We start from the raw sequence: 15,581 nt of genomic DNA, 5'->3' as shown, positions 1-15,581 counted from the left end.
TGAAAAATTCAAGTTTTTTTGAGAGTTTAAATTATCACACCATAGTGTAAGTTGTAGAAAAATATTGCAAAGCAGATTCTATGATTGATGGGGGGGGGGGGCATGCCTGTTCTAAGAAGCCAAACTTTTTGGAGCTCCCCAAAACAGCCTGGTTTTCATGCCAATTCAAATGAAGAGGTTGAATAATTTATTTAGCATAAGATGTAAGGCAGCTTTGTCAACATGTTAAGGTTATTGAGCACTATTACCCATAAAATTTAATCATTTTGTGTATCATTTAGATACACATTTACACATTGATGAAAGCAGGTTACCATGATAGGGGCTGATTAACCATCAGGAGGTATTTAAGGTTCAGTGTTTTTTGAGTGTTAACCTCAACATGTGGACAGGAGGATCCAGGACTTTAACCCCCAATCATGTGAAAATGGATGACCCATCGTGCCCTCACAGCCACCCTGGAAGGATCACTTGATCCTTCATTTTATGAGAAAGATTTAAATTGAAAGGCACATATTAAAGATTGGTAAAGAATTGTTGTAACTGGAAAACAACTAGTAATAACTAAAGATGTAAGATGCATGTAGGGTAGTAAAAAGTACATAACACAAGTACTTCATACACAACATTGCAGTGCTATGGTTTGTAATTCAATGTTTTGTCCATCCTTACTATATGAGTGAAGTACATCGTGTAGGTTGTTGATTAATATCCATAGTGATCACACATCTAGAAAGTGATTAAGCTTGTGATGCTGATGAAGTCAACAGTGTTTTATATATCGATAAAATGAGCTATAGTGGTTTTGTGTTGTCTGATACTACACATTTCCTTTACTCTATAAGTTAATGTCATTGATGAACATAATTTCATGACCCAGTGGATGAGTTCATGAGTTTTCATGTCGGCTCGTTGAACATTTAAACCATGTCATGTTCTATTAGATCACAGTGTACTAGGCTGTTATACTATATTACATTATATCATAGTACATTACATAGTTATATTATTAAATCATATTGTATTGTGCTATTATGCATATACCTCACTTTTTCCCCAAGCATGTGTACAAGAACAGACACGCATACAAGTACCCATGGGATGATTCATCTTGTTTGTTCCCACTGTCATTGTATTGTCATCAACATGTAAATAAAAAAAAGAAATAATGTTGAATCACACTGATTGCAAGGGAATTCAGAGTCACACTTATGAGTAATGATGTGGGAATAGAAATATTGTAATAAATAATTGGTTGCTTTGTCCATGTGTCTTTCAGATGCCACGCAAGGTGAACCGTCGTGCTGAGCACATGAGGAAGACCTGGGCTGCCCGCAAGCAGTCCAGTGTCCCGCCTCCCCCCGATGACCCTGGCTTGGGCACTGGAGAAATCCATCCCCACCAGTACGCTGTGATAGCGAGCAAAAACTCTGAGAATACTCTGAAATATGCTGAAAAAGCGCAAAACTCTGACAAAACTCTGAAATATGCTGAAAAAGCGCAAAACTCTGATGAAACAATGAAAAACTCTGAAAAAACCTCTGAAAAAACCTCTGAAAAAACCCCTGAAAAACCTCTGAAAACCTCTGAACAACCTCTGCCTGTCTCTGATCACTCTCTGCCTCCCTCTGCTCAATCTCTGCCCAACTCTGGCAATGTTCCTGAACAGAATAATCACATGTCTGATATTCCTGTCCATAAGCAGTGTGTTGAAATGCATGTCCCTGCCACCATGACCGAAGCTGTTGAGGCGCCTCCTGCTGAATCCAAGCTTGCAGAAAACCATCCTGATGAAAGTGCTCCTGCTGAAACCAGTATGACCCAAGCACCTGTAAAGTTTTTTGTACAAGGGTCATTCTCACAGCTCCACTACCAATTTGGGGATAATGCAGGTAAACAGTGTGTAGCTAACAGTTTAGCAGCAGTGATGATGAATGAGTTGAAAAGCATAACAACCTGGAGTAATGACAGGAAGAGTAATGATGTTGACACTGTTCTTAAAGAAGGCAACAAGTTGTACACTACTCTTAAAGATGGTGGTCAAATAAGTGGGAAAAGTGGATATCTGCTTCTTGATGAGTTACCAAATGCATATGTAATGAAAGATGCACACTTCTCAATAAATTGGGGTCCAGCTTTCAGTGGTGCGGTTGGTGTTTTTGATGAGCCTGATGATTCAGATATGAGAGATATTAATGTACCATTGGACATAGCAATCCAAAGAGCACTGATGGATCATGATGCCTGCTTTGTCACTTTTGGTAGTAACACATGTGTGGTTGTCAAGCAGTGCGGCCATTTTGCTGTATTTGATCCTCACAAACGCAACAGTCAAGGTCACGTGGATGGAAAGACAGGTAAAGCTGTGGTTGTTTATCACTCCGACTACAGAGCGCTGTATGAGCACCTGGAGAAGCTGGCCCGACAACTGGTTCCTTATTTCCGCACATTTGAAGACATGCCATTTGAGGTCAGAGGAGTCACAGTGAGAATCACTGGCGACAAGGTGCAACATTGCGACATGCCAACCACCAAGGAAGACAATGTAACAGACAGCAATGTCAACAAAAGCCAAATACAGAGACCACTTTACAGTGCTGTGTTGAAGGGAGAACATACCGGTAAGACACCAGCTACATGCACCAACTCCTTGTATGAACATATAACCAAAAACAAGAGAGATTCCTTTGAAGTAACTAATTCTGATGTGCAGATAATTGCAAACAGCCCACAACCAGTAAGTGCTATGAACACATCACATGGCAATGACACTGATACAAATACAGATGTTGAGATAACAAATGTATCCAAGATGTCATTTCCATACAAGCCACTGAGTGCAGTGACAAAAGGAAGACTTTGTTCACAGATGGGTGTGAGAAGTGAGAATACAAAGCAGCTGCCACCTCAGGAAATGCCAGCTATGGGAAGAGTCTGTGAAACTAAATCAATTGCAGGTGATGGCAATTGTTTCTTTCGAGCTTTATCCTATGCCATTTCAGGAAGTGAGAATGGACACATGAAATTGCGCCGGGTAATCGTTCAGCACCTGGAAACAAATGCAGCAGAATTCCACAAGTACTTGAGAGCTGGCCGTTCCTCTATTCCAGATCATCTTAACAGTTCAAACATGAAATGCTCAGGTATGTTTGCCACTGAGATTGAAATCTGGGCAGCTGCTAACCTACTGCAGGTTGACATATACACATTTAATGCAGACAGATGGAATCATTACCCATGCATTCACATAGCAGGTAACCATCAAGCAGGAAACAGAAGTGCTGAGGCCATTTACCTGAATCACAAGGATGGGAATCATTATGATGTTGTGACATGTGTAAAGGATGCACACAATGACTCCATATGTGCCTCATTTGACAAACAGGGCGGTCAAGATGAACAAAGTTCAGATGGAAATACAAAGAAAGAACTATATCATGCAGATCGTTGGTCAAGAAAGAGGAAGTTGAAGGCTTTGGAGGAAACCTATGCAGCGAACAAAGAGGAGATTTCAAAGAAGAGAAAAGCAATGTATGTCACAAGAAAAGCTAATCATCTAGAAAGAGAAAGAAAAAAATATGCAACAAATGAGCAATACAGAAATTCCACTAGGAATGCAAGTCACAAAAAGTACTATACAGACTTGGAGTATAAACACCATACTTGTGAGCGTAGTAAGAAAAGATATGCTTCTGACGATGTGTTTCAGCAAAGTGTTCGTGACCACAGCAAGAAAAAATATGCTTCTGACCATGTGTTTCAGCAAAGTGTTCGTGACCAGAGTAAAAACAGATATGCAAATACACCAGATCTGAAGAAACGATTATGTGAGGCAACAATGCAGAAGTATCACACTGATGAAAAATTCAGAGATGCAATTAAAAGTAAAAAACGTGCCAGTGTTCAAAAGCAAAAGGACAGGAAATTTGACATTACTTGTGTCATAGAGGATTTCCATAAAACAGTAAAGAATGGCCCCGAATATGTCTGCTGTTGTTGCCACAGACTTCTCTTCAGGTACCAAGTCAAAGGCTGTATGAAAAACAAATATTCTGCTGTGGGTTCTGATGGCAATGCACTTGCTGATAAATGTATAACAAGTACATATTTGCATGTATGTGATAAATTATGTGGAAAAACTTGCAGTTTTCAAGATGAGGCTTTTTCCAAATTGTGGATCTGTCATACATGTGATAGGCATCTTCTCAAGGGCAAAGTGCCTGCCCAGAGTGTTGCTAACAACTTGCATTTGAAACCCATTCCACCTGAGCTAGAATGTCTCAATGAGTTGGAACAACACCTCATTTCTCTGCACATTCCCTTTGTCCGATTCATACCATTGAAGAAGGGAGGCCAGAACTCTGTGCAAGGACCAACTGTGTGTGTGCCATCCAATCTGTCGCACGTGACCAGCATCTTGCCAAGGGATGAAAGTGAGGATAAATTGGTGAGGATGAAACTGAAACGTAAATTGACCTACAAAGGACACTATCAAGACATGCATGTGGATACTGCAAAAATCAAAAGTGGTCTGAATTATCTAATACTCAACAATACATGGTACAAGGATGTGAGTATCAACCCAAACTGGATCAACACATTAGAGGAAACAGAGAATGAAACAATTGAAGATGAGATGACTGAAAGTAATGAAAAAGTTGAAGATGATGATGCACCAGAAATACAAGATTTTTCACACATTAAAGACCAGCATGGGATGTTTGCATCCTCTTGTTTGCAACCTGTGGATTTGGGTCAAGAGATACTAGATCAGCATTTTGATGGCATTTTATCCATTGCCCCAGCAGAAGAGAATTCTCCAATTAGACTGTTGTCTGATGGCACAAATGAACCCAAATGTTTCCCAGTCTTATTTCCCAAAGGAGCACCTACTTTTCACGATGAGCGGCCAGAAAGAATAACACTATGCAAATATTTCAATCAACGCATACTTAATGCAGATGGCCGTTTTGCTCAAAACACTGACTATTTATTCTATGCTCAATATATGTCAGAACTGAATCAAATACTGTCAAATGTGTCAATAGCAATGAGAAAAGGAACAGATAAAGGTTTGAAGGAAAAGGTTACCACAGACATGCTTACAGACCTGGAATCTTTGAAAAAAATTCTGCACTTTGATGAGGGTTACAAATTTCTCAGGCCTATCAGAGGAACACCTCCATTTTGGCAAGCAGCACAGAAAGATGTGTTTGCAATGATAAGACAGCTTGGTATTCCTACATGGTTCTGTTCATTTAGCTCTGCTGACATGAGATGGCCTGAAATGCTGAATGCTATGCTAAGGCAAGAACGTAAACAAGTGAACCTGGAAGACCTTTCATGGCTAGACAAATGCGCATTATTAAAACACAATCCAGTAACTGCAGCCAGGATGTTTGACTACCGATGGCATTGCTTCCTAAGAGATGTTATCCAGAGCCCTGCAGCACCAATAGGCAAGATCACAGACTACTTTTATCGAGTGGAGTTTCAGATGCGTGGCTCGCCCCACATACACGCGGTATTTTGGGTTGACAAAGCTCCAAAAATAGACAAAGACTCTGATGCAGAAGTTGTAGAGTTCTGTGATAAATATGTCACGTGTCAAATGCCATCTGATCCGGACCTGTTGGATTTAATTGATGTGCAGAAACATAGTGAATACCATGCAAAATCTTGTAACAAAAACAATGCAAAGAAGAAGAAAGGAGAAATACATTGCAGATTCAACTTTCCAAGACCTGTCTCAGAGCGCACATTTATCACCAGACCAGGTGTTGATGCAGAATTTAAGGAACAACAAGAGACTGGCTCTGAAACACGTGAAGGGGAAATTCTTTTCCGCCCAGTTGTCATGGAAAATGAAAGCGTGGAGAAACTGTTTGAACAAATGAAAACTGTACTCTCAAACTGTGAACAAAGACAAAAGTTCCACTCTGCTGAGCAATTTTTTGAATATTTTGGCATATCACAAGAATTGTTTCAGAAAGCAAATTGTCAGCTTACCAAAAGGACGAGCATCGTACTACAACGGAAACCACAAGATGTTTGGCTAAACCAGTACAATCCTGATCTACTTCGCTGCTGGCGAGCAAACATGGACATTCAGTTTGTTGTTGATGCATATTCATGTGTCGTGTACATTATTTCATATGCCCTCAAAAGTGAACGAGAAATGGGACTGCTGCTTGATCAGGCTCAAAAGGAGGCCATGAATGGAAATTTAGAGGCCAAGGAGTCAATGAAAAAAATTGGCACAGTTTTCTTGCAAAGCCGACAAGTTTCAGCACAAGAATGTTGTTACAGATTAACGGGCCTACCACTCAAACACTGTTCACGTGGCACACAGTTCATACCAACTGGTGAACATCCTGTTAGAATGAGTGTACCGTTGAGTCAACTTAAACAGCAAAATGATAACAGTCAGACTGACGACCAGCATTTATGGATGAAAAACATTGTGGACCGATACAAAAACAGACCAGACACGCCACCATTTCTAAACATGTGCCTTGCAACATTTGCCTCAGAGTACAGAGCTCTTCCTAAATCACAGATCCCCAAAGGTGATAATAGTAATGTGATCCAGTTGAAAAATAAGTTTGGCTTTGTTACCAAAAGAACAAATGAAGAGAAACCTGCTGTGATCCGTTATCCAAGATTGTCACCACTGAAGCAATCTGAAGCCTACCACCACAGCATACTGCAACTATTTTTGCCCCATTATTTGGACTGCCAACTGAAACCTGCACAGTTTGAAACATACAAAGACTTTTATGACCATGGTGCTGTGAACAATGAGAACGACACATTGGAGAATGTCAAATCTATAGTGGGTAGAAACCGTGCTCTGTTTGAGAAAGAAGCTGACCAAATAGATGAAGCGGAAAAGATGTTGAAAGAAAATGGGGAACTGGAAGATGCGTGGTCACAGATTTGCCCACAAGCTGAGCTTGAAAGACTGGAATGTCAAAAATTAACAGAGGAAGACACCAGTGACACAAATGATGAACAGTGCAGTAATGATAACATCCCAGATCTACAGCCAAATAAACAATCTGTTTACACAGTAGAAGCTAATGGAACTCAAATGACAAGAGCTGATGCTTTACAGTTGTTACGATCTTTGAATGAGGAGCAGTCTGCAGTTTTCTACAAAGTTCGACAGTGGTGTTTGCAGAAAGTCAATGGTGAGAATCCTCAGCCCCTAAAAGTATTCATTACCGGTGGAGCAGGAACAGGCAAAAGCCATTTGATCAAGGCTATTTATTATGAGTCAACTAAAATTCTCAAAAGACTCCATCCTGATCAACCAGATGCCACTACTGTTGTACTAACAGCCCCGACGGGTGTAGCTGCCTACAACATAAATGCAAATACTATACATAATACATTTTCAATCGGAACAGACCTGTCCCTACCCATCAAAAACTTGACAGAAGAAAAAATAAACTCTTTGCGTGCAAAACTAGGAAACCTTGAAATATTGATCATCGATGAAATATCTATGGTTGACCACAGACTTTTAACATATGTACATGGAAGATTGAGACAAATCAAGCAACCAGGTGACAACACCGCATTTGCTAAGGTGTGTATTCTTGCAGTCGGAGACTTTTATCAGTTGCCCCCAGTGAAAGGTTCTGCTTTGTACAATGACTTCAAGTACATAAACCTATGGGAGGATGAATTCCATATTGCTGAGCTGACTCAAGTAGTCAGGCAAAAGGACTCAGACTTTGCTCATGCCTTGAATCGCATACGCACTCGTGCAAAGGACACACCTCTTCGAGACCCTGATGTTGAAATGCTTAAAAGTTGTGAAACTGGAGAAGACAACGACGCATTGCACATTTATGCTACAAATAAAGAGGTTGATGATTATAACCTGAAACGCTTAAATGTGACCTGTCCAGAGTCTGTCACCATAAAAGCACGTGATTATGAGAGAAATGCTGAGACAGGAAGACTTCAGATAAAGGATGGCCATCATCACAAGGTTTATAATACTTGTCTCCAGAAATACATCCATGTAGGAATAGGAGCTCGTATCATGTTGCTGAAAAACATCGATGTGTCTGATGGACTCGTAAACGGTGCTTTTGGAACTATTGCAAAAATGGTGAATGCCAATCAAGATAGTGAAGACAATGAGCAAAATTTCCCAACTTCCATCCACGTGGCATTTGATGACCCCAGGGTTGGTCAAAAACAGCGGGCAAAAACACGCACCATTGACCCTGAAGGGAGAACGATAACCATCCTAGAACCTGAGGAAGAACATGTTACCCGTAACGGAGGCTTACGCAGACAATATCCAATAAGGTTGGCATGGGCATGCACTATCCACAAAGTACAAGGCTTAACCATTGACAGAGTTGTTGTGTCTCTCAAAAAGATTTTTTCCTCTGGACAAGCATATGTCGCTCTAAGTCGTGTCACAAGTCTAAGTGGCTTAACAATTGAGGACTTTAAAGAATCTGCCATTTATTGCAATGCAAAAGTATCAGAAGCAACTGGCAAAATGCAGCCATTTATACCACCTCTCTCTTCCACCAACACCTCACGATCTGCTTTCACCATCATATTGCACAACACTCAAAGTCTTAAAGCTCACTTTCCAGATGTTGAAACTAACACTCTAATGAATAATGCTGATTGCATTTGCCTTACAGAGACATGGTTAGGAGTTGATGACCCACCACAGCAGCCTTGTCTTACAGGCTTCCAGTTCACACACGTTTCTCGAGGTCAAAGTTATGACAGCACTCATACACAGTTGCAACACTTGAAACAAGACTCTCATGGTGGAGTTGGAATATATCATTCAGTGACAAAAGATGTTCAAATATGGCCTACAAAATGCTACAATATTGAATGTCTGATATTTCAAGTGAAGAGCATTAACTTGACTGCTGCTGTTGTTTACAGACCTGCGAGTTACCCTGTTGCCATCTTTTGTCAACATCTAAAACAACTGATTGACCTCATTGATCAATGCCCTGGCATGAAAATCATTATGGGAGACTTTAATGAAAATGCACTGGATAACGGTAAGCTGGTGAGATTTTTCACTGTACAAAATTACACCCAGTATGTACAAACAGCAACAACTGACAAAGGCACTTTAATTGATCATGTTTATGTGAAAGATGGTGCTAACATACTTGTGGATGTGCTGCCAATTTATTACAGCTATCATGAAATGGTACGTATTGCAGTTCTGTAGATTTATCTTCGTAGTACACATTATTGAATGTTGCCATTATCATTTTCATCTGTCTCTAAGTCTGTCACAAGTTTGCACATGCATTTTGTAAATAATTTCAACATAATTTATTTTTAGGACAGATTATACTATGTTTTTAAAATGGGATTGTCTTTTATGTATTATTCTCTTTCTTGCATCAAAAACTATATATTAATTTTTTGATGGAGAAATTGAGCATTAGTCTGCTGAAAAGAAAATACCTTGGGAGACTCCAATGGACCCCATAAAGACTAGCGACCACTTTGTTGGAGCTAGCGGGGATCCAAATTAAAGATAAATAGAGTCTCCCATTATGCCAATGCAGACATGCTCAGCAATGAAATACACACTGATGTGTACATGTTTTAATACCAAATGACAAAATCAATTTAACTGATCACCTGTACATCCGAGACTGCTGATGCTTCGAGTATATGACACCTACCATGCCCGGGAACATAATGCACTTTCTATAGCCTTTCTTTCCACCACTGTTAATATTACCCTTGTTATTGTCATTTTCATATTTGAGGAAGCTTACCACACACACAAGCACACACACACACACACACACACAGACACACACGCACGCATACATACACGTCCTGAACTATCACACTGAGGCAGCATCCCATATCAATCCAGCAACTAGACTACTTCTCCTTCAACAGGTAAACCTCCATCATTTGACTTATCATGTCTTTCTTATTTGTATGACTGGCTGTTAATTCATATAGTACAGTTAACTTGTTTCATGCAAAAACAATCATTCATTCTTTCTTTCTTTCTGTACCTGCTTTGCCTTCTCTTTTATATCATGACATATGACTCAAAATATCTCCTCATTACAATTATTTTCTTACAGAAACCTGAACCTGTGGAGAAGCATCCAATATTCCCCATCAAAAGCTGTGGAACCTACACCTGTTTGAACACCACATCCTAATCCAAAGACTCATATGAAGCTAAAGTTGTCCAGAATACCTTCAATCACAAGTTCAAGGCCACATAAAAAGGTAAGTAACTCATTTTAACACACTGATCACATTCACATGCTTTTCATGCTAAATATGTCACTTACAATTCCTAATCCTATGTCCTATATCTACCTCAAATTGTTTCCATAAATTATAGCCATGTCTGTATTTATTAGGAGCCCAGACATCATCTCCAAATTCATCTGGAACTCCCTTGGGCAGACCGTCAACTATGTACAGAAAGCCCTCCTCGTTACTTGGGGCACTTCCATTCTCCCGTTGCACTACAATAATCAACATGCAGGATTTTGCCCTGGTAAAACTACTGGATTGCTTCTTCAATCAGGAAAAGGTAGGCCATGACTCAGTTAACCTGTTTACCAACCTTGCCCATAGATGTGCCATAATTACTAATTCTACAAATGTTTTCTGTTTTCTTTCAGACTTTCCCAAGCCAGTATTATGATGTGCAACATCAGGACTGTGGGCAAAGACAAAGGGACTCATGATTACGTTGTCTAGTGTGGTCTACCATGTCCGTGCTCAAAATAATCAAATATCATATATTCAGCACTGACGTGACCCTTGACAGGACCCTTTCCTTCAAGAATCATTTAAAAGTAACGGCAACCAAGGTGAACTCTTGTAACAACTTGCTCAGCAAGCTTGCTGGTGCAAAATGGGATATTTCAACCTCCGCACTACAAACCTCAGCAACATTGTGCCCCTGTTTGGTCCATGTCATACACCATGTGGACATGAAGCCTGCCCTCTCCAACAACTGAGTTGAGAACTGGCCACCCTCCACACAGCAGACCAGGAGGCAACTGTTTGGCTGAAAGACTTTGTATTTACTAAATAAATAGCACTTTTTTGGGACATAGACTCATGATATACAACATCTTGAATGTTTTATTTGAACACTGAATTTTGTAAGGGGAAAATTTGGATACGCCAGGTTGTATTCATATGTATATATATATATGTGTGTATATATATATATATATATATATATATATATATATATAACATCTGTCAAGTAACCATATATGTTCATGCTTAAGGACACACACAAACAACAATATGCGTATTTTGGTATATTTGCAAAAGGTTCTTTTTTATTGATATTATAATGATGACTGCTTTCTTTCTTTTTTGTGATCAAGTTTTTATTATTTCATTTTCTTTTTTAACAATATACCAACATTATGTCTGTTTTCGATATTTGGTGTTTACTTTGATATTACAAGACATTACATGTAATTCATTGTCCAAACAAAGACATGTATTGCAATGGTGTGGAAATGCTGTGTTGCCTTGATGTGGATGTACACTCATGACTTTTCAAATATAGTGCTAATTCATGCTTTTAATAATAAGAAAAGTATTAATTATTTCATATTCATATAGCTCATTCCATTGAAAAAATACATTACTTTTTTTTCTCATATGACTGACACTGCCATATTTTCACATGGGATGTATTTCAGTTACAGTGTGAAACTGTTAATACAAGTAGTTAAAACAAAATGGAGTCCCTGTATTCATTGTTCATCAGACACCCTCTGCAAATTTAGAAAACAGATTTCACTCAGAACCCAAAGCAATTCATTTCCTGTCAGGCTTTTACTGTAAAATGTGGCCAGGAAAATATTGAGTAACAACAATGAGATCTAGCTCAAATTTTGCAATTGCCCCCTTGTGTCAATTTTGTGTTACTACAAAAGTAGTTTGACTGACATATGGATGCAAATATCTGCTATGAGTAAAATGTCAGATATTAGGATTAAATAAATTATCCACAACATTAGCATTAAAAAATAGCATGTTTGTAGTGTTTAATCTATGAAGTTAAAAATTTTGGACCATTTCCAAAAGACTGCAGAGCTGTACAATTGACTTGTGTGAAAGCAAAAAAGTGGTTCCCAGATTTCTCCGCTGGCCCATCTTTTTATGCAAGAAATTAAATACACATGGGATAATGTCAGAAAATAAAACAACAACTAAAATGATTCATGGATAGACTACAATCTACTGAGACATGTTGTGGAACTTTGGTTTAATTTCCTGCATCAAGCATGTGAGTTCAGAAAATAAACACCGGGTTCATTTATTTCCTGCCAGAGGCTTTTGCTATGATATTTGGCCGTCAACAGGTTGCTCGCATGTGCCGATCACCCTCTTGTGACAGTTCTGTGTTACTACAAAAAAAAAGTAGTTTGACTGATGTATGCCTGCTATGACTTTGATATCAGAAATTATAGTTTAAATGAGTGACCAACAACAGTAGCACTGGAAATAGCGTAATTACATTGTTTAATTTACTAAGTCCAGAGCCTTGGGACCATTTCTGAAGATGTGCATATACACAGGTCAAACTATGAAATGGTTTTTCTAACAGCTAAACAACACTAAAAACTCTCACTCTCTCTCCCTGGGTAAACTGTACACAAGACGTGAATGTGTGTGTGTATCTATATAGCAGATTTATAATAGTATTTATGTCTCACAATATCATCATGTAACACTGATTGAGTCAAATAACAAAAGGAGCAATCCCACACATGTTCATGCTATCAAAAGAATAATTTATTTTGCTAATGAACTCCAAAGAAGGTTAACCCATATGTACATTGTATATAATGAGGCTGCATACATAGGATTCATGGCAATTAGTTTGTGACTATAGAACATTCTAACCTAATTCCAAAACAACCAACTAAATACAAAAAACACTCTCTACCCTTGGGTTCAAAGGCTAATTGACAAGAGATAATGATGCTTCGATCAGGCTGTAGTACTGTACAGACAGACAGACAATGGTCGATTCAGCCAGATGCCAGCCATCTTCTCTACAAAAGTTCTCCAACACTGGCACACAGCAGCAGGAATTCCAGACACAGCAAGATGTCCTCCTCTACCCATCACATCTGAAAAATACATAAGGCATAAATCAATTAATTACTATAAACAACCATTAGACAACATTTGTTGTGAAAAGATAAGATAGTAAAATGACTCCTTTACAATGACAGATGGCATGTAGCTCAGAACAGACTACAGCTCCCACCATGTTGCCATAAATGGTGGTAGAATTACACATTTTATAAAGGAACTTGCTTGTATACTCCCAAAAAAACAAAACAGAAAAAAAACCCAAACTGACCAGTAACTTATGCATCTACACTTACTCAGGACATTATTATGTCTGTTTTTCACAGAGTAACATACTCTCTGTCTTAACTTTCCACACATTTGTCACCATCTTCATACTTGTCAAAATGGCAAATTAGGTCTTTCACACCCATTTTTGAACAGTCAAATACTATTGACTACTTTATATTGTGATGACTGAACACTGATGCAGTTTGACTACAACTATGATCTTCTATTGATAACACCTTACATCTGCTAGGTGGAGTAAATGATGACAACTAAAACTGTTACATTCCTATATTTGGGATTGTCAATTGGCCAAAACATATAATGCTAAATTGTGTGTGTGTGCGTGTGCATGTGCGTGTCCGTGTGTGTCTGTGTGTCTGTGTGTGTGTGTCTGTGTGCATGTGCATGTGCGGACACATTAGCTAAGACACAACACAACTGTCAAGCCCATGCTATGCCTAATACTATCTTGAGAACCATACTTGTGTCAGTTGAGCATGGGGGCCACAATGGACATGTGGACTCACAGACTGTCCTGGTGATGACGGCCTGACTGTTGTCTGAAGACCCGTGCTTGAATGAAGCACAAGGTCTCTCTTCCAAAAACCTCCTCCTCCCATGTTTTCTTCTACTGTCGGGAGAGCTTGCTTGGCCCAGGGACACCATACAAAAACAAGATGCAGCAGAGTCACTGTGATGATCTATGAAACATGACAAATCCAGTGTCACAAATACATTATACCATCAGTTTCATCAGGGCCCACCATACACAACAGCACATACATTTGGTCTTGGTCTATGTGATGACAATGTGACAAGACAACCCCAGAATACACAACAAAACATCATCCAAAATCAGCACCAATGGGGATTGTGTAGTTCTTCTGTCTACCTTTTCATGTCAACAGATCAGCTTCATTTGTAGCAAGTACAATGATGAGCCTTTTCCTTGTTGTGAGGGAGAAATCTTTCTAGCATCGTTCTCTGTTATGTCACCTAGCTACCAACCAAGGTCTTTATGTAAAATCATCACATTTGGGATTTTAATCTGTCAATGATGAATGGTTACTCATGACATTCAATGTAGTACATTTACTAATCAAACTCAAACTGTGACAAAAGTCCACTGCTTCAACACTGCATGATATTTTAATAAACTCTGACTGAACTGGGACCCCGACACCTGTCTGAAAGATTTCACAACACATACACACGCACCAGACTGTCTGTGCTGACTGTGACCACGAGGAGTGGAAAAGCCATGTTGATTTAATTCAACAAAATGTGTCTACCAACAAGAATAAACAATGCCATTGTTGGGCCCATGTCAGGATCGCTGGAGATTACAGTTACCGTAAACACACCCTAACATTCAGTAAAGAGTTAACATGTCAAACCCTGTAATTCTACATTTAAGTAATTTTAAGACTGTCTGTACTCCTGTTTTAAAATCAGCTATGTGTTTAGATTCTTCAAATTGTCAGTCACATAGCTACCACAGTTACAGGTATAGAGCTACATTAACCTGCTGATCTACTTCCATTCAACTGTTTGACAGTCATGTTTCATACTACTACTACTACTACTACTACTACTACTAATAATAATAATAATAATAATAATAATAATAATAATTATAATAATTATAATAATTAATATTCCTTATTAATTAAAAATTCCTCATTGTTTATTCTTGTTGGTAGACACATTTTGTTGAATTAAATCAACATGGCTTTTTCACTCCTTGTGGTCACAATCAGCACAGACAGAAGACAACAGGTAACACAGGCGTTGTAGACACTCGGGGTGGCGCTGTTGTGTCCAGCGCTGGCGCCAAGGTATTGACGTCACATGTATCCTATCGTATGATTGATAAATGAATGATTATAATTTAATACACATAAGTCTAGGAGTTCTACTACGTTTTCTTTGAACCAGCATCAATCAACCGCGTCAAATAAAGATGCCAGGGTAAAATTAATGAGTTTATAGTTGCCATTGGTGGTGGCTGTCCGTCGGTGAAATAGGTCCGGGCTGTACATTTTTGGAATACACGTTTACTGTCAGTTAAATTGAGGTCACATTACAGTTTACATTGGTTATAAAGGCTGAGTAGTGTAGCAGTTAAAATACAGAACTCGTCACGGCCAGTTTGCCTCAAGGATTTTGACTCGGGAAAGGAGTCT

General features: G+C 39.0%; 1 protein-coding gene across 1 annotated transcript; it reads left to right on the top strand.

The window, feature by feature from the left end:
* Window positions 1–2,230: 2,230 nt before the first annotated feature.
* LOC146304427 (uncharacterized) lies at window positions 2,231–11,923 on the top strand. The gene is made up of 5 exons (XM_084714167.1): window positions 2,231–2,545; window positions 4,346–9,056; window positions 10,119–10,269; window positions 10,407–10,582; window positions 10,674–11,923. The coding sequence occupies exons 1-3, from the start codon at window positions 2,231–2,233 to the stop codon at window positions 10,124–10,126; spliced, it is 5,034 nt and encodes a 1,677-aa protein (XP_084570293.1). The 3' UTR covers window positions 10,127–10,269; window positions 10,407–10,582; window positions 10,674–11,923.
* Window positions 11,924–15,581: the final 3,658 nt, after the last annotated feature.

Source organism: Lutjanus erythropterus, chromosome 15_unloc_1, assembly GCF_056507025.1.
Source record: "Lutjanus erythropterus isolate fLutEry1 chromosome 15_unloc_1, fLutEry1.hap2, whole genome shotgun sequence".
NCBI lineage: Eukaryota > Metazoa > Chordata > Actinopteri > Lutjaniformes > Lutjanidae > Lutjanus > Lutjanus erythropterus.
Note: the sequence above shows the minus strand (reverse complement) of the source record. Positions and strands in the feature narration are given on the sequence as shown.

What these genes read in the sequence shown, in the direction of transcription:
- LOC146304427 (XM_084714167.1), top strand. Translation starts at nt 2,231, where the DNA reads ATGGATCATGATGCCTGCTTTGTCACTTTTGGTAGTAACACATGTGTG. An exon ending in CAACCACCAAGGAAGACAAT is followed by an intron (nt 2,546 to 4,345) that starts GTAACAGACAGC and finishes ATACCATTGAAG; the next exon opens with AAGGGAGGCCAGAACTCTGT.